General features: G+C 41.4%; 2 protein-coding genes across 10 annotated transcripts in view; one reads left to right on the top strand and one right to left on the bottom strand.

Annotated features, from left to right (window-relative positions):
• Nucleotides 1-10,888, top strand: part of LOC117475059 (rho guanine nucleotide exchange factor 9) — a 52,706-nt gene extending 41,818 nt beyond the window's left edge. For 8 of the 9 annotated variants that reach the window (XM_034121124.1, XM_034121125.1, XM_034121129.1 and 5 more), the window contains 3 exons: nt 2,582-2,825; nt 3,533-3,601; nt 6,583-10,888. In XM_034121124.1, the coding sequence (XP_033977015.1) occupies nt 2,582-2,825; nt 3,533-3,601; nt 6,583-6,758 (489 nt within the window). In that variant the 3' untranslated portion in view covers nt 6,759-10,888. Of the gene's footprint in view, nt 1-2,581; nt 2,826-3,532; nt 3,625-6,582 lie in introns of all 9 variants that reach the window. The other variant, XM_034121126.1, reaches the window with a different exon arrangement.
• A 99-nt stretch (nt 10,889-10,987) lies between these two features.
• asb12b (ankyrin repeat and SOCS box-containing 12b) lies at nt 10,988-14,413 on the bottom strand. The gene is made up of 3 exons (XM_034121386.1): nt 14,129-14,413; nt 11,869-12,397; nt 10,988-11,786 (listed from the first exon to the last, which is right to left on the bottom strand). The coding sequence occupies exons 1-3, from the start codon at nt 14,411-14,413 to the stop codon at nt 11,641-11,643; spliced, it is 960 nt and encodes a 319-aa protein (XP_033977277.1). The 3' UTR covers nt 10,988-11,640.
• Nucleotides 14,414-20,751: the final 6,338 nt, after the last annotated feature.

A 20,751-nucleotide genomic window follows, 5' to 3' on the forward strand; every position in this document is an offset into this window, starting at 1 on the left:
CCGAGGCTGTGCTCTCCTGTCAGACTGATGTTCACGCTCGGCTACACCCAACAAAAGTGCACACGGAGACACAAACGCATACCAACACCACTGCACAAACACACAAAGAGAGGCTTGAGAAGTGCGTCACAGAGAAATAATTTCAAAGACACACAAACGTCTTTTTTTTCCCCCGTACTCTATCACTGTCGAACATCTCTGACACCGCAGATGAACTGGAGTGTCTTCTGCAGATCACCACGTGTGTTCGCGGTTCTGCTCCACTGAGTAAAGTCTGCTGTGAATTACACATCTGTAGTCTTTGTTAAACACATCCCTCCCCAGCATCCTCAGCACAACATGTGTACTGGTAGCCTTCCATCTTAACCGCCCATCTCTTCCTTATCAGCACACGGATGCAGATTTGTCTCTGCATGCTTATTAAAAGACGCCTGTGTTTGTTTTTTCCTTACCTTCCTCGACCCCTATAGTGTGACTGGATGGTATTTGGTCCTCAGGCAATATTTAACGTGATGTTTTTGATGTGGCCGTCTTGTTCCTGGAGAGCTACGTACTGTAGATTCAGGTTATTTATGGAATGATGCGCTGCGGTAAGCTCGATTATTCAACAGTAATGTGAGGATCTGCACTTCTTTGTCTTGTTTAGTAATAATATGAATATCAGTCAAAAGATATCAACATTGGTTTGATAACATTCTGAGATGTTAACTTGAAATTGTGATTTAATTTGGGGAGGCGTGTGGTATAGTGGGTTGTGTGTTGGTTTTCGGATCAGGGGGTCACAGGCTCAAACCCCACTGCAGTCAGCATGTCGTTGTGTCCCTGGGCAAGACACTTCACCCCAAATTGCTCCTGTGGGGATTGCCCACAGTATTGAGTATGTAAGTCGCTTTGGATAAAAGCGTCTAACAAGTGACATGTAATGTAATTTTGCATTTTTCACTATTTCTTTTTGGACCTGTTACGTAGGTCTAGGGGACCTGGAGACAATAACACACAACAACCAATAGAAATGAGGGAGTCAGCGTAAAGGTTAACAAAAAGGTTTATTCCTTGTATACCAAAGAACTGAACATAAATACTCTGTGTGAGGAGGAGGAGGAGACAAAGGAGATTGTGCCAAACAAAAGAAATAAGTATAACAAAACCAGGCCTATCTCTACATCTATCCTCTGAAACCAAAACTCAAACCCTCACTAACTAAACTACTCAGAACTGGACAAAACAGAATACAGGGGTGGCAACAATCCGCTAACCTAGTGCGTCTAAACATTAGTTACCTACGTGATGAGAAATGTACAGGGTACCCCAGACTTACCTAACTCCTCCATCTCCCAACACACACACAAAGGTCAGAACAAACAAAGTAGTATGAGTTTCTAACAAAGCAGTCAATTTCAGGCTCCTCAGTCAGCAACAGGCCCAGGGTGAGAGAGAGGGAGAAGGCTTCCTGGGTGCCTCCTTTATGGTCGGCCCTGGCTGCTGATAGGCCAGCTGAGGGTGAGGGGATCCAATCAGCCGTCAGACTCAGGTGCACAGGCAGGTACTGATCAGCTGCTGATTAGCTGTAGAGAAGACAGGGAGAAGAGAGAAAAACAGGAGGGAAGGAGAACCACACAAGTACAGCCTGCCTGGCACGTAACAGGACCAAAAAGAATAAATGATCCAAAAATGATTTTAATAGTAATCAAGGATGAAAGGAATAGTTGGGTACTTCCGTGTACCAGTTGGAATATAAGTAAAAAATAAATATCTAGTATATTTTAACAGATAAACTTGAAGATAAAAGAGATTATTTTAGTCATTGACTGGGGCATTTCTGAACTTGTAATGTATCTTACACACTTGGGCGCTTATTACTAGTTTATGGTATATGATATTGTCTATTCGAGTGTGGATGGTTATCTACTATAAAGTAACTGCTCTGAAAAATACAAAAAGTTTGGATATGACCTTGGGCACTTAGTAAGTGCTTAATCGAGGAAATAAAATAGTTATTGGTTGCAGTCAAATGTTATAAAATAACAGTAACATTTTATTTGAAATGTATTTATTTTATTGTTATGCACAATTTGAAAATTCACAAACATAATATTTATGAAAATATACAAAAAAAAAATTAAATTAGCATCATAAGCATGCAGTGTTGTTGTGACTCACATTACACTGCTATAACTAATACATTGTAAGTACATTTGCCATTGTTTGTCTTCCCGGGGTGTGTGTGTGTGTGTGTGTGTGTGTGTGTGTGTGTGTGTGTGTGTGTGTGTGTGTGTGTGTGTGTGTGTGTGTGTGTGTGTGTGTGTGTGTGTGTGTGTGTGTGTGTGTGTGTGTGTGGTGTGTGTGTGTGTGTGTGTGTGTGTGTGTGTGTTGTGTTGTGTGTGTGTGTGTGTGGTGTGTGTGTATTGTGTGTGTGTGTGTGCAGCAGATGGAAAGGGTTGCATAAGGCTCAGGACACCGAGGGAAGGATGCTTGCTGACACCTCTGAGGTTCAGCGCACACACACTAACAGATGCCTCTCTCTCTCTCTCTCTCTCTCTCTCTCTCTCTCTCTCTCTCTCTCTCTCTCTCTCTTCCCCAGGATCTGATTCGCCGGGACATCCTGTACTACAAGGGCCGCATCGATATGGATCGCTACGACGTGCGGGACGCCACAGACGGGCGCGACGACGACTTCAACGTCAGCGTGAAGAACGCCTTCAAATTGTGCAACAAAGACAGCGAGGAGATCCACATCTTCCTGGCCAAGAAGCCGGAGGAGAAGAACCGCTGGCTCAGGGCCTTCCACGAGGAGAGGAAGATGGTGCAGGAGGACGAGAAAATCGGTTAGTCACACACCGCCCTGCTCCGCCCTGTTTGGAAAGGTTTCATTCACAGGGGGAATGGAGTTTCAGGCACATGTTGACTTAGCTACAGCATGCTATATGCAAATCTTAGCATGACAACATGTGTTATTAATTATTAGGGTGGGTTTTTTACTTTATTGTGACTTTATTGTGAAAAACTAAATAAAGTCTCATAGCAGATTTTTAAGTTACAGTTAAAGGCAGCTTCTTATGGATTGTTACATCCCTTTCATTCTCATAAATAAAATAGTATTAAAATATATTTCCTTGGTGTATTGGTGCACAGCATAAACAAAGAAATAGGAAAAAAGATAAATAAAAAACACATTTAAATATAGAATAATAGAAAAAATAAATAAATAATAATAATAATAGAAAATGATATGCAATAAATAAATGTAAAGCTGTAAAGAAGAAACATTATAATACAATCTGAAAAATACTAACATGATACTTTTAAATTACAATGAAAGCTGTGTATACAAATAATTGTAACTGTATAGAAAAACATGACTTTACATTACAACAGAATATTACAATAAAAAATGGGGGAAAAAAAAATCTAAACAATAAATAAATTAAAATGAAAGCCATATAGAAAAAAATGACAATAGAAATGTATTTAATAAATCAGAATTAAAATGAATGCTAATGAATTGTAAATGTCTGAATGGTTTGCGGTTAAGGTTTCGAGATCTCTGAGTACCAGAAGCGGCAGGCGGCCATGACAGTGAGAAAGGTGACCAAACAGAAAGGTGAGGCAACAAGAAGATATCAGGTGATTTTCCTTTTCTTTTCCTCGCTGGTGTGCTCTGTCTTCTCATCGCTGTTTACTCTTTACTCCTTAACCTGCTCTCTTTTTTTTTTTTAACTGTCTACACGTTTTCTAAAACACGCCTACTTTGTTTATGAATGGACTATCTGTGTACTGAGTAAGCTAGAAAAGTCACGTGGATTCATGTCTTCTCGCTATATCACTTTTTTTTGTATCGCTTTGAGTCAAATGTCTGTCGCCCGTACACGAGGAAGAATCGATATGAGTTGTAAAGCAGACGTTAAGCATCAATGAAAAGACAGAGGGCTATTTGCATGAAGTATTGAGTTTAAAGGGCGATACCTGCATCCCTGACATGTGGGTCCTGTGTCACGCTTGTCTCGAAAACAAATTCCACACCTCAAACTGTTTGCATTTTTCCTTTTACTGAGTTAGGGTGGCTGTCGGGGCTAATCACTAAAATCCAGATTTTTTTTAAATAAATTCCTCCTTGTTTTTGGTTGATACTTACTTCTGAAGTGTGTTTTATAGTTTGTAAAGTAATCACTGTTGTAATACAAAACATAGTGTAATCTAGGACAATAATACAACATCACGCCTTGAAGATTGAAGACACATCAAAGCAATCGCATTATTTTGACTTATTTTCAGATTTAACAAGTTTTGTTTTACAGCCAAATATGTCTAAAATAATGCAAAAGGTGGAGTTAGCAATTCTTACACAATACACTTTCAAAGTCAAAAATATTTACCCATGCAGAGTTTCACGCATCCTTAAGTCCTTTAAAGTCTTAATTTACTTTACTGAAATTCTAAATGTTTCTTAAATATGATTTAATAGATCTTATGCCCTACTTTTTGGTTAAATGCAAATAAAAGAGGGTTGGCAACATTTTCTTTTTGCTTGGAATCGGGAACAGAACCAAATTAAAAGGTTTTCAACCCGGTGAGAATTTTCTCAAACGTCCCTGCCTCTTTCACAGCCTAAGATCGCCACTAATGCTACTCTCAAAGCTTCTTAAGACTTTGATTTTAGATATAGCTAGATATACATTTAGATAAAATGTTGCTCTACTTTGCTGCAAGGGGGAGTATATTACGTTTAATACACAGTTTAAGCTGGAACCAGTTTAAAGCCTGATGCTGCCTTTCTATGAACACATAAACATTTCGGACAGTAGGAATCAAAGCCCTAAAATCACATTTCATTAAACCGCGATTAAAGTCGACTGGAGACGCCAGCGATCTCTCAATATTGTTCAGTAGAAGTCTACACTTTGGCATAGCTGTTTACTCAAACATCTTACAGTATGGCGGCTAACCCTAATTGCCTTTTATATTAGTCTACTATTATATTGTTTAAACATGTCAATAAATATAGCAATATTCCAGGGCTTATTTTCATTCAAACTATGTTTCCGTTTAAAAAATTAAATGGGTAATACATTTGCTGTAGAAGTTTGGTCTTAAAGCGGTCCATTTTGTGGCAGTGCTGAAAAAACACCCGGTAGACACAAACACCCCTGATGCTGTAAATGGTAAACAACGTGGATTGGTACAAGAAACACAACATTTTATTTGAGCCAATCATCAACAAGGGGGCATTCATGTTTTTAAAAAGATATACAGATTAATGTGGATGTAGGCAGGGGTTTTTTTTGGGTGTTCAAATATCAACACTCTTCCTTCAGAATGTCTGACTCCACCTTGAGCTCCAGCAGCCACCAGCTATCTCTGTAACAGAAGAACATGTCAAGCGGGTTCCTCCAGATGCTAGCCCCTCACAGAGTCTCAGACAGAGGACCCTCATGTCCCCCCCCTGCTGGTATCCCCCTTTAAGATTTAGCCATTTGAGCGCTAGGCTAGATGTTTGTACATTTGACTATTGCCAGTTTCACAATGAGCATGACCATCCATTAAAGTATGAATTAACCCCTTGCTGGAATGTTCTCTCTGACGTTAGGACCCCTGTAGACGTGTTGTGTGTTTTCTAAGTGCTGTATGTGTACATGGCTGGCACAAGGTGAAGTACTCTCTTGAATTTCAGATTCATTTATAGATTTCATCTTGAGAAAGAGGGCCATGTTGTATGGACATGGTTTGAGAATGATAAAGGTATATGCATTAGAGTTCTCCTTTAGAGCTAGCACAATAAGATGCCATGGCAACTGCTAAAGCAGCATTGGGAGGTGTTGTGATTAACACTGGAGCACAGTTTAATCTAATACAATATAACAAAAACCCTTCTAACTGCTCAGTACTTTAAGCAAATTACCCCCCAATACAGACACTGTTCTAATTGTATTCCCTCCTAAGATGCCATGGCAACTTTTGAATATTTCATCTCCGAATATTGATCTAATTTTTACTGCACTAGCACTAGTTGTGATGCTTGTAGACTGTAGCGAAATGACATCGTAGACTGTAGTCAAGCGCATATTAACAGCTTTTCTGTTGGCTCTATTTTCGCCACTCTTGTGTTTCTCAAGTGTCGAGGGGGTGCTATTCAAACAAACGCGCTGTCAACAAACACGGAGGAACAGCGTCTCTTGTCCAAATGCCTTGTTTCATCAAAACGTGAATCTGTCTGTTCTCGTGTTTGCCCGCCACACAGTTTGATTGAATAGCATCTTCAGTCTCCCTTGTGTCATCGCTAGAGCTGAATTCCCCCGATTCAGCCGTCATCATATGATCATTCTGTATCATATCTCAGGTTTAATATGCAGGAATGTTAATGTGTGTCCGTGTGCCTGTACTCCGTTAGCATGACTCGGTGTTGTGTTGTTGTGTCCGTTTGCTGACCCGTTTACTGACGATGTTTCCTCTTTTTGCCATCCACCTTTTTTCTTCTTCTCTCGCTTTGTGCCCCCCCCCCCCCCCCCCCCCCCCCCCCCCCCCGCGCTGCCTCCTTGTCCCCCCACCCCACTCCCGTCTTGCTTCTTTTTGCACCTGCCTTCTCAGGTGTAAACAGGTGCACGCCCCCCTCATACCCGCCCCCGCAGGACCCCCTCAGCGCGGGGCAGTATGAGGTATCGGAGGACATGGCACAAGGAGAGGTTTTTGAATTCAGTCAATCCAAAAGAGGCCAGGCTCCTTTCTGGCAGAATTTTAGTAGATTAGCTCCATTTAGGAAATAGAGATACGCGGACTCTTCTGAAGGACCAGATATTTTTCTTAGACGCACTAAACACTGGATGATCCTGACCCATCATGAAGAAAAATACGACAAAAAACACACACAAGAGACTTTTGAAAAATGAAGGACTATTGTGAATATGATCAGCAAGAGGACTGAAGACTTTGGATTTAAACATTTAAAAACGTTACGATTCATATATGTTAGCAACGTTATAAGTTATCACGCTTCTCCGGCTGAACTCTTTCCCCCTCGGATTCTGCATCCTCACGCCATCTGAATGTCCTGGAGTTATTTACATTGTTATATTAATTCATTTTGAATCCATCGTCTGGAGAGAGAAGGCCGAGCCGGGACAGTTCCTCGTAGTAAGATCGTGATAGAACAAGCTGACATGTTGCTGCTATGTGAGATTGCTTGTTTGCATTCTTCTGAATGTGAGGTTGAATAATTGACAGCTGACGAAGGACCCGCGGAAGCTCGGCGTCATCTCTGATCCATGCTGCCACTGATCTCAGAGCAGCCATGCCATCACTGTGTCTGCCCCCCCTCCTTTACTCCCCTCTCTAGCTGTCCGCATTATAGTATCCCTCTCTTCACCCAGTATGGCGTTCTCAGTGTTTCCCTCCCTCTCTCCTCTCTATCTCCCGCCCCCCCCCGCTCCATCCTCAGTGAGTCACGGGCTCTCAGAGGAAACAGCTTCATCCTCTTGGCAGGCTGCCATCGGCCACGATACGACGGGTCAGGGAACAAATCGATAGTTGGGAACATCAATAGAATATTTTCATCCTTTCACCAAACACTTCTGACAGGGTATTCATAACCCATCACACCCAGGGGGGGGGGGGGGGTTGACGAGAGATGAAACAGCTGGGCGCGGGAGATAGGCAGACTATACGCTCCACCTGCCTTGTGTTTAAACCCCCCCCCCCCGACACTCTCCCCCCAGAGACCACCCCTTGTAGCACTGTGCTGGCAGCTCACTGGGCGTTTGGAAAGAGTACAGCCTACCTCCTGAATCAGCTTAAAGTGAAAGCAGTGGGCGATGTTTAGAGAAGAGACTCCTTCCGTTCATTCTTTTCTATCTCTCACATTGTAAAAAGCACATATCCAGTCAGAGGAACACTGTATTTCCTCTCGTGTGAGGACGCTAAATGGGCCCCAGTGTGACGAATTAGAACGATCCCTTAACCAGCACAAGGGGAAATGGTCACGTAATAAATTCTAAATGAACAACTGAAAGAAAGGACGCTGCAGAAAAGTGAATTCAATGTGTAGCATGCAGACGTCCTCTGACAAATTTCTCTCTAAAGACCGCAGCTTCAAAGTCTCAGCTCCCACACCGTCGTCTTTCCCGATCTGATCAATGTTCTGGCATTCATCTTAAGTGATCAGATTATTGGTTTGATCAAACAATGCTGTGGATCCCGCCACATGAGGTTTTAGAATAGATCTACTGAGGAAACAACTATTTACACACATCATGAAGGTATATTCTTTTCTACAGTGGGGAATGTAAGTGACACACGGTTGGTGATCATGCTTTAAACCTCAGATACTTTGTGTTGAATTATTACCACCTGATGGACAGTACATATATGACAACTTGTGCAATGTGATATATCATTATATATCTTCACTACTCACTACCACGTGATATCAAAGAGTTTATATATCGTTCTATGTCATTCGTTTGCCTTCTTATAGGCCTTATAACCTACTGGAGAAGAAAAAAAAAGACCTTTTTAGAATTGCTTTGTATGTTGTGTAATTTATGTTTTGTTTCAGTAAAAGGAAAGCGTTGAGAAACGGGTGAGTCGGCTGCTGGTGTTTGTAGAGAGATGGCTCCCGGTGAGATTGTTTTGGAAGATTATTCCCTGGTCTGGCACTGCAAAAAAAAAAATATATGGTTCCCAGGCCATGATAACCTCAGGTCCCGTGCTACGCCCCCCCCCCCCCCCCCCCCCCTACTTCACGCCACCAACACACACATACTCATGCACACTTGCTGGCCCGTTCTGCTGCGGAGAAGAGAGATGCTATCTAACAGTGCCTTCCAGCATTCCACTAGTGATTATCTATTCAGTTTCACAGGCAGATTTGAATTAGTCATGTATTTTCCCTTCGGTGTGGGACTCGCATCTCTCTCTCGTACTTTCTCTCTCACACACACCGGGAATTCCTCTTTCCCCAGAAACTTAAGAGGTCAGGCCTTTTTTTTTCTTCATTTCCCCCATATGAGTAGATACTGTGCCGTCTGACTGACTGAAACACACCTTATTATATTATATCACACGTATATAGCGGTAATTTTATTGCACAGAAATAATTTAGAAACGTTATCATCTATTTAACATGCTGAACGGTGGTTTCATTTCAAATATATTATAGTCTATTAGTTTTCAAAGTATATTATTAAAAATCAAAAGAAGAATCATCTATTTTACCTTTATCAGCTTACACACTGTAAATAATGTAAAAAAACAGATCATATATTTGGATATTGGTATTTTGCGTTGGAGACGAATGTTGTTCCAGTTCTAACGTGCGGTAGACCTCAGTACCAGGTAAATGCATGCTCGTGGCATCCGATATTTTGCATGAGACTTTAGACAACTCTTAGCAGATTGTTTAGTTTCATTTTACTTCCAATGGGGGATTTTCTTTTGTTTACCACACACCGCGGAACCATTCATTTGTGAAGCCCATACCATCTCACTGAAGGGAGTTATTTTCTCTGTCCACCTGTCTCCAGCTCACATCACCGCTTTGTAGCTTCTGGTTTTTATTTATTAAGTAGAGTGGGACATCTTTCCTGAACTGTTGATAGGTGAAATGAAAGGCACTAATGCTCTCTTCGCCCAGATATATTGGGTACTATAAACTGTCATTCTAAAGTTATATCTTTGACTCCAACATGCACTGTCGTAGTCCAAACTGCTGTTTTTCATTTGTTTTGATTTTGATTTGAATACCATTAACCGCTGAGGTAAAACGGGTATCATTTTTCTATGACAACGGTGAACAAAATAGGAGTTAGCACTGATCATGGGTGTTTGTGTATAGATTTGTAGTCAAGCAGAAGAGCTGAATAAATGAAAACCTCTCGAGATGAGCTAAAAATAAACATAATCCTGTAGACACACACACACACACAGAGACACACACACACACACAGAGAGACACACACACACACAGAGACACACACACACACAGAGAGACACACACACACACAGAGAGACACACACACACACACAGAGACACACACACACATACACACACACACACACACACATATACAGTACTTCATTACAATTCATATCATGCTCTGGTTTCTACTTAAGAAATTATTCTTTTGACTTGACAATAACAAATTAAATTCTTCACTTGTATTTATTGAATGCAGTATTAAATAGAACCGTTTTGGCCATGCCGTTAAAAGGGTGTATATATTGGTTTTATTTCTCTTATATAATTATCATCTGACCTTGTGCTGAGAGCTGAGAGGACAGCCTTTTTTTTCCTATCTATTTCCGGTCATAAAACCGAGACAGCCAATTTAGCAGACTGTCAATTTGATGCATCAGAGGTTTGCTCAGATTTATGTCATTCCTTTCAGCCCATGAGGCGCGTTCACTCACATTTAGCATATCAGTAGGAACTCCTCGCGGTTGGTTATGCAGTCCTGTGTTGTTTCACAATAGTCAGGTTACAACAGTCTTCAATGAGCCATATTATTGATGTGGTGTTCAATGACAACAAGGTTAAACCGAAGACTGACATCCCACTTTTGGAAATCTCCTCATTGTAAATGACCATCTAGTTTGAGGTCTGGATTTTTGCCTATCACAGAAAAATGTACTCACTACCCACATCCTTCGTCACCATATGCAAACATTTGTCATTTTCTTTCTCGCTGGCCTTTTGAGTTTTGATTATTTGTTGTAGAAATGAAAAATAATGCCTATTCAATCCAGAAACTGTGAATGGGAGAGTGGAGATGTCAACTGTATGTACATTATATGTTTTGATGTAATCAGAAGCACTGGGAATATGTTGTACTTCGCTGTAAAAATAAATCCATATCTGATATAGCTGTACTTTTGTTGAAAATAAAACCTCTACAGAACTCCATGTCTAGGCGTCAATGTGCGAGTGGGTGCATTGTGCTGGGTTTCCTGTAGTGACATCATTTCCTGTCCCCATTACCAACAGCTGACACATAAACTCCTGGATTTATTTATTCCAAAAAAGGGATACAAACGGAAGATAAAAACTTTCTCAGAAGAATATTACAAAGTCACAAAAGAGAAACAAATCACAAATTGAAGCCTGAAAATGCTGTCACCAATGAATAAACATATTCATATTCTCCCGGTTGGCTGCGCTGATCGCTCCGTTTCCATATGTTTTGAAGTCAGCAGATGCAAGAGTGTTTTTCAGGCAAGATCTAAGACGTCCTGCTGCGATGCAGACACTGTCTCTGTGTGTTTGTGTGTCTTGATGTCTAAATAACTCAAGCGAGACTGTACAGTATGGGAACAAGAACAAATCATATGAGGAGCCTCAATGAGCAGTATTACTGTGGTCTCTAGTGGTCAACCGTGGTGTTACACTTCCCAAGGACATGGCCTCCAACATGGAGCCCTTTGGCATGGTCATTTCTTTCACTTCAATGAGATTTGTAGAGCACAACTATATATTAAAACGTAGCTTACGTAGCTTCAAAATATATAATAAAAACAAGGATTTACAGAACTGGGATGATATATCTTCTGTGAGTATAATGTCCTACAAATAAGATAACTAGAAATCAGTCATCCAGTCATGAGTTTAAAACAGGTAAAAAAAACTGGCCATGTATCGTGATGCTAAGTTGAGCATCATAGGAGTTCAGATGTGATGTGCTTCAGGTAGTTCCTCAGGATCAGAGGAACGTCCAAATTGTCAATGGCACATTCCTTGTTGCCAAAGGGAAGGTATCCTCTTATCGCTAGCCGAGTCTGCGACATCAGTGTTTTGGGACAAACTGGAACAGAAACAGAAAAAAGGTGGATCAACATCTTGACACTTGTACAATGCACAGAACCAAACTGGAACTACTTTCTCACCTCTCTCTTTGAGAAGCAGATTCAGAGCCTCATTCTGCTTGGTAGTCTTGTCAATGATGAGCGTGGGCAGATACACGTCGGCCCCAAAGTCTATGAGCAGCTGGATGTACTCCCCCCCGCAGCCGTAGCGCAGACACACCTCCAGCACCGTCTTCGGCTGCTTTATCCTGGCCAGCATCTTCTCGTCCGTGCAGTTGTAGTTGGGGTTGGCCCCGTGGAGAAGGAGCAGTTTGAAGCAGTCCAGGTGTCCGTAAACAGCGCAGATATAAAGGGGCCCCCTGCAGGTGGTGGCGTTGGAGGCCCATTCAGGGGCTTTGGGCTTGACGTCCACCTCGGCTCCGAAGCGCAGCAGCTCCCGGAGCACGTCCAGGTCGCCCTCCCGGGCCGCGGTCAGGGCCGGGGTGCAGTTGTTGTACTGGCTGCCGTTGGGATCGGCCCCGGCCTTCAGCAGGGCCACCACACAGTCCAGATGTTTCCCATTGACAGCTGTGAACAGAGGCGTCTGCGCCTTCACGTCCAGGCTGTCGATCTGGATTCAGACACAGCAGTACATCAATATATTGTAACAGTACAAACACATGCCTGACACATTGAGACACTATGCATCATTAAGGTTGCATCTCTGTTTGTTTTTTTGTGGATGTGAACATAACATTGACTAATTATCACTTCTCAAGATCGTCAAGGCGTATTATTTACACTACCTGAATACACTGAGATTAATTAGCATTTATTTTTTCACCTAATGACTAGAATCCAGTATTGAATCTCCTTTTTAACTCTATTTTGGTTTAGCTTAGAGCTTCACAACTTCCTGAATATCACCCATTTCAATGCTATCATTCCATTAGATGTTATCAGTTTTTATAACTACCCCTCTAATTCATTAGAAGGGGCAAACTCCCCCCACCAGGAGACAAGAAGGTGCATTTCTGAGTTTTCTCAGGATCCACTTTTAGTTAGGTTGGCTTTAGTTGCTTTAAAACAAGTTTTCTTAAATGATGTATGTGATATCAGATTGCTTACATTGTCCCTGTGACATACTCATAGCTACTGCAATGCCACATTTCCAAATCCCAATAGTCTGAGAAATGTCCCATTGTTCCTAAGGCCCATTGCTCAAAAATTACACACTCTTCGCAACAAACCAAAACCCCATTCTAACAATTATCCAAAAGAAGTACTTGTACTGGAGTAAAAGTAAAGTTCCAGAGTATAGCAATACTCTGTTACAGTAAAAGTCCTGCATTCAAAATGTTACTGAAGTAAAAGTAGACCAAATATAGTTAAAGTACCAAAAGTAAAAGTACTCATTGTGCAGATTGGTCCATTTCAGAGGAATATATATGATATGTTTTGATTATAATTATTGATGCATTCTCAAAGCTGGTAAAGGTGCAGCTAGTTTTAATGGCTTTGTATACTGCAGGGTAGCTTGTGCATTTACTCCAGGTGTAACTCAAGTCTGATTTAAGTGTTGATTATATTTCTCACCATTAATTCAAATCTGCAAAGTAACTAAAGGTATTAAATGAATATAGTGGAGTTAAAGTACAAGATTTACCTCTGAATTGTAGTGTAGCATCAAATGGAGTATCTAAAAATTGTACTTAAGTAGTACTTGGGTATAAATGTACTTGGTTACTTCCAACATCTGCAATTATCTATCCTAAACCTAATCGACCTAACCAACACCACTCATGATTTGAGAGTGTATTTTGGGAGAAACAGGCTTTCAGAAGTAAAATCAGCAGACCCCCTTTAACCCATATCTGCTGATAACCCCTGATACCGGCTATTTAATGGCATGATATCATCTCAAGAGGGTACAACTGATTACTTACATTTAACGTCTCCTGCTGGGGACTGGTCAGGCAGTATATAGTGGGGTTATTTTAGCTTCTGAGTACAATAATGCTGAGGTATGGAACACAACGCTAGAGGGTTCGGTAGGACTTAGATAAACTGCAGAGCTCCTTTCATATTATGCGTTTGATCCATTGTTCTATTAAAATATAATATGTCAATGCCTTTAGGTTAAAACATCTAGTTTCTAACTCATCATTTTTTATAGGTGAAAAAGATCTGCCGGCGGTATCTAGGAACATTATTAGGCTTTTAAATGAAATGTGTGATGACTGAGTGCAGAGTATAATTTGGGTTATTAATCAGGATCTTTATGAACATTACACCCACCAGCAGCACCCACTCTCAAAGATCCATCTCACCATCCTCCAAACAACAGAATGCTCCCCCTCACCTCGGCACCGTGCTCCAGCAGCAGCTCCAAGCACCTCAGGTGTCCCAGAGCAGCAGCAGTACGCAGGGGGGTGACCGGGACCCCCCACCCACTCCGAGCATTGATAGACTTCCTGTAGGACTCCTGAGACAGGAGCTGGGAGAGCAGCGGCCCGTCGTCGCTGCTCACGGCGTTGTGCAGGGCCTGACACTGCTCGTTGTCTTCATCCTCCTCCTTAGGCTGCAGCAGGGAGAAGATCTTGGAAATGTCCATCAAACTCATGTTGACAGCTTGGCCCAGAACCATAACGTTACCCCGAGGCCGGTGCAAGTCAGAGCCCTTCCATCTGCACTGGCAGAAATGTCACAGGAAGATGGTAATACACCCGAAAACACACACAGCTTTTGACATTTAGAGTTATTTTTGTTGGACTTGATTTTCATTCCAATATATAATACATTTCGACATCTGTCTTTCATGAACACACAATATAAGACAGTGCAGTTTGTTTACATGACAAAGCTACTTCATATAACTCAAATGACAGTAATACAATCTAAATCAAGGCCATACATGAATGCATTTTAGACAAAAATATAATAATTGAATAGTTAGAGAGGCGAAGTCCCTCCCTTTCCGGGGGACCTCCATGGGACCTTATTTCGGAAAAAGTATGCATTGAAGTCAATGGAGAGAGAAAGATTATCTTTCGATCCCGTTTGAATTGAGCCACGAATTACACATATGATGTTTGTCAATTTAAAAGATAATTTTGCAAGTCAAAAAAATTCAAATGTGTCGTAAAACTGTGAAGTAACACTTTTTTTGTGTGAAACCGCTCAATGAACTACATCTCCCGTCTCGCACCACACACCAAGACGGCCGTCACGTTGGCACATTTCACTTCTTTCTCTCAGAATGAGGCGAAAAGTATTAAAAGAGGTGAAAATCACTACAAGTCTGGGCATGTTGAGAGCTGTGCATACACACAAGGGGAGTTAGTCGGTTCCGTAAGAGCCAGCATGGGGGACCGGGATTCTGGGATTTGTAGTCTTTCTAGTTGCTTATTTTTCATAGTCTTATATTTCAACAGTTTTACGACAAACTGTGACTTTTTTGACATGGAAATTATTATTTAAGATTGACAAACATCATATGTGTAATTCGTGGCACAATTCAAACGGGATCGAAAGATAATCTTTCTCTCCCCATTGACTTCAATACATATTTTTTCCGAAATAAGGTCCCATGAGTCGGAAGTAGAAGGGCGGGACTTCGCCTCTCTATAGTTCGCCACTAAGGTCGACAAGATGTGTTTAGTAGAACAAAGTAACAGAGTGTCAACAGTAGCAACGAGACACTTACCTCGATTAGTTTCTTGCTGATGTTGTTTCCAACGACGTGAGAAAAATTGAGAATCTAAAGACTTTCAGAACTTCCAAATAAGTCACGTGGACAAGAGAAGGGAAGAAAGGTCCTCTGAGGAGTGTGTGATGCTTCCACAGGAGCTGTGAAAAGTGCAGTTTGGCGTGTGTGTGTGTGTGTGTGTGTGTGTGTGTGTGTGTGTGTGTGTGTGTGTGTGTGTGTGTGTGTGTGTGTGTGTGTGTGTTGTGTGTGTGTGTGTGTGTGTGTGTGTGTGTGTGTGTGTGTGTGTGTGTGTGTGTGTGTGTGTGTGTGTGTGTGTGTGTGTGTGTGTGTGTGTGTGTGTGTGTGTGTGTGTGTGTGTGTGTGTGTGTGTGTGTGTTAACTGACAGAGGGGACCACAGCTCCTTTCCGGGGGGTGGGGGGCTAATTTTAGGCCACAGATGGGGCCTGGCCAAACTTCCATTCTTGGAGAGTCCCTGCTCAGGTTTATAATTAGAAACAGGAGTGACACTCAGACAGTGATTGGGGAGTGTGTCCTGAGTAAAAACAAAAAATGAAATGGAGACGTATGTGTCTACAGTGCATGGAGAAGCCTAATTCTCCATATATATTAAAGACACAACAGCCCAGAAATGCATTGTTGGGTTTATCAGTGTAAGGATAAGCCTAATAACCAATACTACAGGTCAATAGTTTGCCAGTATGTGCCCTGTTATCACCCTGCTCCCCTGATTCACACCAAAGCAGCCATTTTCAGTGTCAGCTATGTGACTTCCGAGGAGCAGCCAGTCAGCTGTTGCCCTGCCAAACCCCCCCTCCATGTCTTTATAATGTCCCATGTTTAGAGGAGAGAGACACCACATTCTTTCAGCAGTTGGCACAAGAGTCCAGATTCCTATCATTGTATAAATACACAAGGACAATTTATTTTTATATTTGAAGACTAAGCAAAGAACAATTGCTTTTAATGCCCACTTCATGAATTCTGACACAAGGAGCCATGGCAACACAATAAGAATGTCACGTATGATTCAATCATGCCCTGTTCTGTAAAGGGCCATTTAAATTGCATCACAAATAAAAAATACTACAATGAAACTGCATCTTTGACCTCTTGTATAATAATAATCCCACATTCTTTTTTTACATATTTCAGAATATATTATCATTCAAGGCAGCACTGACTGTGAAATGTATCACATCAGTTTTAATGTGTTATCCAACACATCACATTGTTTAAAAAAGGTGAGGATGTAAAAAAGGAGAACGCACTTTTTTGTTGTGCACTTTTTTGTGCAACTTTTATGTCGTCACTAATACATAGTCAAATAAACTTTGACTATGTATTCAAAGTCAATTTTATTGTCAATTTCTCAATTGACAATAAAGTTGACTTTGATTCAAACAGGAGATCGAAATACTGTTTCTCCCCATCCCAAAGAATACAAATATATAAATATATATGTATATATATGTATATGTATATGGGGCATTCTACCGAATTAGTACAAAGTGCGGTCCCACAACAAGAAAAACTATTTAACAAAACAATTAAGTATTCAGACATAGATATTTACTAAGAATATGTTATGGTCTATTTAAACACAAGCCATTAAATTAGATAGTGATAAGCTTAATATATACAAAAACATAATTTATAGGGTACTTTCTATTGGGAAGTAGCTGTCCCCAACCCTGACATCTAAATTTCAATTTCTGTAAATAACACTTAAAGGTAGGGTAGGTAAATTTGAGAAACCGGCTCGAGATACACTTTTTGTTATATTCCATGGAATGCTCTTAACATCCCGATGGCAATGAATATCTTAAGTGCTTTGACAAAAAATCCATAAAAAAATGTCATCTGTGGAAGCCGTAGTACTGTAAAAAGTACGACCAATCATTTTAGCCGGCCCGGCTAAAATAACTGGATGGCCTACCTGCCTGTCAGCCTTCCATCTGTGCACAAACTTATCTCGTGCCCTCATTGGTCATGTGCGCGTTCGTGTGTGTTGGAGGAGGGGCTCTATAAGGAAGTGGCAGATTTTCTCCGGTTGTGTATTTTCAAATTCTAGCGATCTCGAGCCGGTTTCTCAAACTTACCTACCCTACCTTTAACACATTTTTTATTTTGTTCAATGGTGTATTTCGAAGATCTTTATGATTACATTCAAACAGAAGTTGGAATATTTAGATTTATTGTGGGTATCATTTTTTAATTAAAAAAACTATACTCAAAAATCATGTCCCCAGTTTTCATGTCACTACCGAAACACAAGGGGTTTTAGTCCAATGGCTGAGCCTAGTTTTTAGCCACACCCCTGCATTTTTGACTAGGCAGTGACACTGCATCCCTGTCCCTCATGGCTGAATGGCAAGTAGCTATATTCCATACTTTTGATATAAATCTGTTCCAAAATCTTAAAATCGGCGTGTAATCTTAAGAATTGTCACTACCGAACACATATTATCTTCAATTAAGTAAACCTTTTCATGGTTTTAAGTAAAGTATTAGGTTTTTATGTGTGTAAACCTCTTCAAAAATGAGTATGCTAGCCATGTACTTGCTAGCATTCTTTAGTTATGCTCAATTTTAGCTAGAATTGTCACTACCGAAACAGTCACTACCGAAACATATGGTTATATCTCTCACAGGCTCCACCCTCTACTGGACTCTATAGGTGCGTTCACACCGGAGTACTTTGGTGTACTTTTCCCACAATAATTCATCAGAACTACGATATATTTGCGTTCACACCAAAAAGCCCCAGGAACTAAAGTAGCTCAATTTAGTTCGTCCGACCCGCTTTTCAGTCCCTGCTAGAGAGCAGGGACTGTCGTGGGAGAAAGTAGTTCGTACGTCTGATTGGCTGTGCGGAATGCAAACCACGCCCGTTTGACTCTGAATTTTTTGTTGAAAGCGGCCATTGTATTTGCTCGCTTCGGGCAGCGCACCCGAAGACATTCCTTTTGTGAAAGCAGTTATTATAGCAACACTAAATAAATCAATTGGAGCGGTGGAGTGATGAGGATGTGTCTGCGCTTCTGGCGATTTACTCGGAGGACGCATTCAGAAGCTTCTACTGAATGCAGTTTCCGTGGCTCGATCAGCAAAGTTAGCAGACCTGGCAAAGTAATGTCGGGACGGCTACGAAGGTAAATTAAAATACATGCACTGCACTGTTTTAATCTGTTTTAATCTGCACAATACTGGTCTTAGATGTACTTTTATTTGCTCAGTAGATCGAGCTAGCCATGCTAGAACTTGCTAACGTTAGGTCCAAGCTGGCTAACAACATCTAGCTAGCTAGCTATTCTCATCCATGCCCGCTATGAACACGTTTTGACTTGTGAATAAGTGTGCAATGTTCTGTAATTTGCTTCACTAACTCATGGCACTAATCGTGTGTTTCAGGCGAGGTGTTTCTCTCAGGATTAGAAACTAGTTTTCCCCTCCGGGATAAAACGATAATATAACGTTAGCAATTAGCATGCTAGCTGGACATAACACTGTGGCTACACTGAATGCATAGAGGTAAACAATAGATTGTAGTTGCTATAATTTAAAGTAATTTGCAACATTCATTCTACATGTTAATGGTAAAAGCTTAAACAGTTGATTACCTGCATGCCACAAAGACTGATGTTCTAATATGTTTGCACATTTAAGTAGAAATGTAATTGAAATTCTATTTACTGCCTAAACATTGTTCCTTGTCATAGTATTATCCTAAATAGTTTGACCTTGTTTCCTCAGAAGGCTTCTCAGACTACATGGAGGATCCCTCAGAGAAACACAGTTTCCACGTTCAGTTCCCCCCCGCTGAGAGTAGGCAGCTCCACACCCTGCGCCCGGTCAGCGGACACCATCAGGACTACTATCTGATCACAGAGGATCCCATCCTGACCGCTGCTGCCATACTGCAGCAAACAGGAGGGAACGGAGGTGAAAACACACTTTATACATTTAGATATGTGGAGCACAAAGAAAAGTGTTGAGTTTAACTATAAAAATATTAGGTTCAACTAACCTAATACCGTTATATGAACTTTGCTGTGTTTTCAGCGTAGCTTTGTAAAGGTAACATTTAGCAGCTAAACTGTGGATAACAAGTAAACCACATTGGTTTGTTATTCAATATGGCCGCCAAAAGCTTTTTGAATCATTACATGTCACTTGTTAGACGCTTTTATCCAAAGCTTACCTACTCAATACTGTGGGCAATCCCCACAGGAGCACTTTGGGGGAAGTGTCTCGGGGACACAACGACATGCTGACTGCAGTGGGGTTTGAACCTGTGCTCCCCTGATCCGAACACCAATGCACTTATCCACTGCGCGACACGCCTCCCTATCATGTCCTGAGAGCCCTCCATCCCCCAATTGCTAGTGCCTTCACCATTTAAAATGTTAATAGTCAAATCAAAGGTGTTCCTCCTGTTGTGTGCCTGCAGAGACAGACTCAGAGGTGGAGATCGCCCACAGTGATGACTCTGACGTGGGGGGCTCTCTGTTATGGGCTGCTCCCCTTCCGGTATTTGGACAATGTTGTGTCGTTGTTGCGATTAAACTGATCTTGTATCTTGCATATTTCACCTTAGGAAAGTGGGCACGCGATGACAGCTTCCTTGACACCATCATGGCAATGGACCGCCGTGCCATGGTCAGCAAGGAGAATGAGGACCTGCGTGCCAAGGAGATGCACGACGAACGGCTGCTGCATTCACACAAGGCCCAGGAATCGAGGTGGAGCAACAAAATACCTTTCAGGCTGGGCTTCTGGCAGTGCTAAGCGAGCTGATTAAATCCAACAGGCCTTCAATAAAAAAATTAAGAAAAACTTGTCGTTGATAAACTGTACAATGACTTGTTGGGAGGCGTGTGGTGCAGTGGTCTGGTGCGTTGGTGTTCGGATCAGGGGAGCACAGGTTCAAACCCCACTGCAGTCAGGATGTCGTTGTGTCCCTGGGCAAGACACTTCACCCCAAATTGCCTACACCTGGGAGAGTTAATTTTGTATTATTGTGATTATATATATATGCCACTGTTATTAATACTGACACCTAACTTTGCACTAAGGTGTGCCTGCTGCTGAGCCTACCTATTGTTATTATATATATATATATATATATATATATATATATATATATATATATTGCCACTGTTATTATATTGTTTTGATACTACTGACACTTATTGATCTGCTGCTGATAAATAAAAGAGAACCTACATGCACGGCACTAGCATCATGACTGTCTTTGTTTAAACCAGCAGCAGTG

This window comes from Trematomus bernacchii, unplaced genomic scaffold (assembly GCF_902827165.1).
Source record: "Trematomus bernacchii unplaced genomic scaffold, fTreBer1.1, whole genome shotgun sequence".
NCBI lineage: Eukaryota > Metazoa > Chordata > Actinopteri > Perciformes > Nototheniidae > Trematomus > Trematomus bernacchii.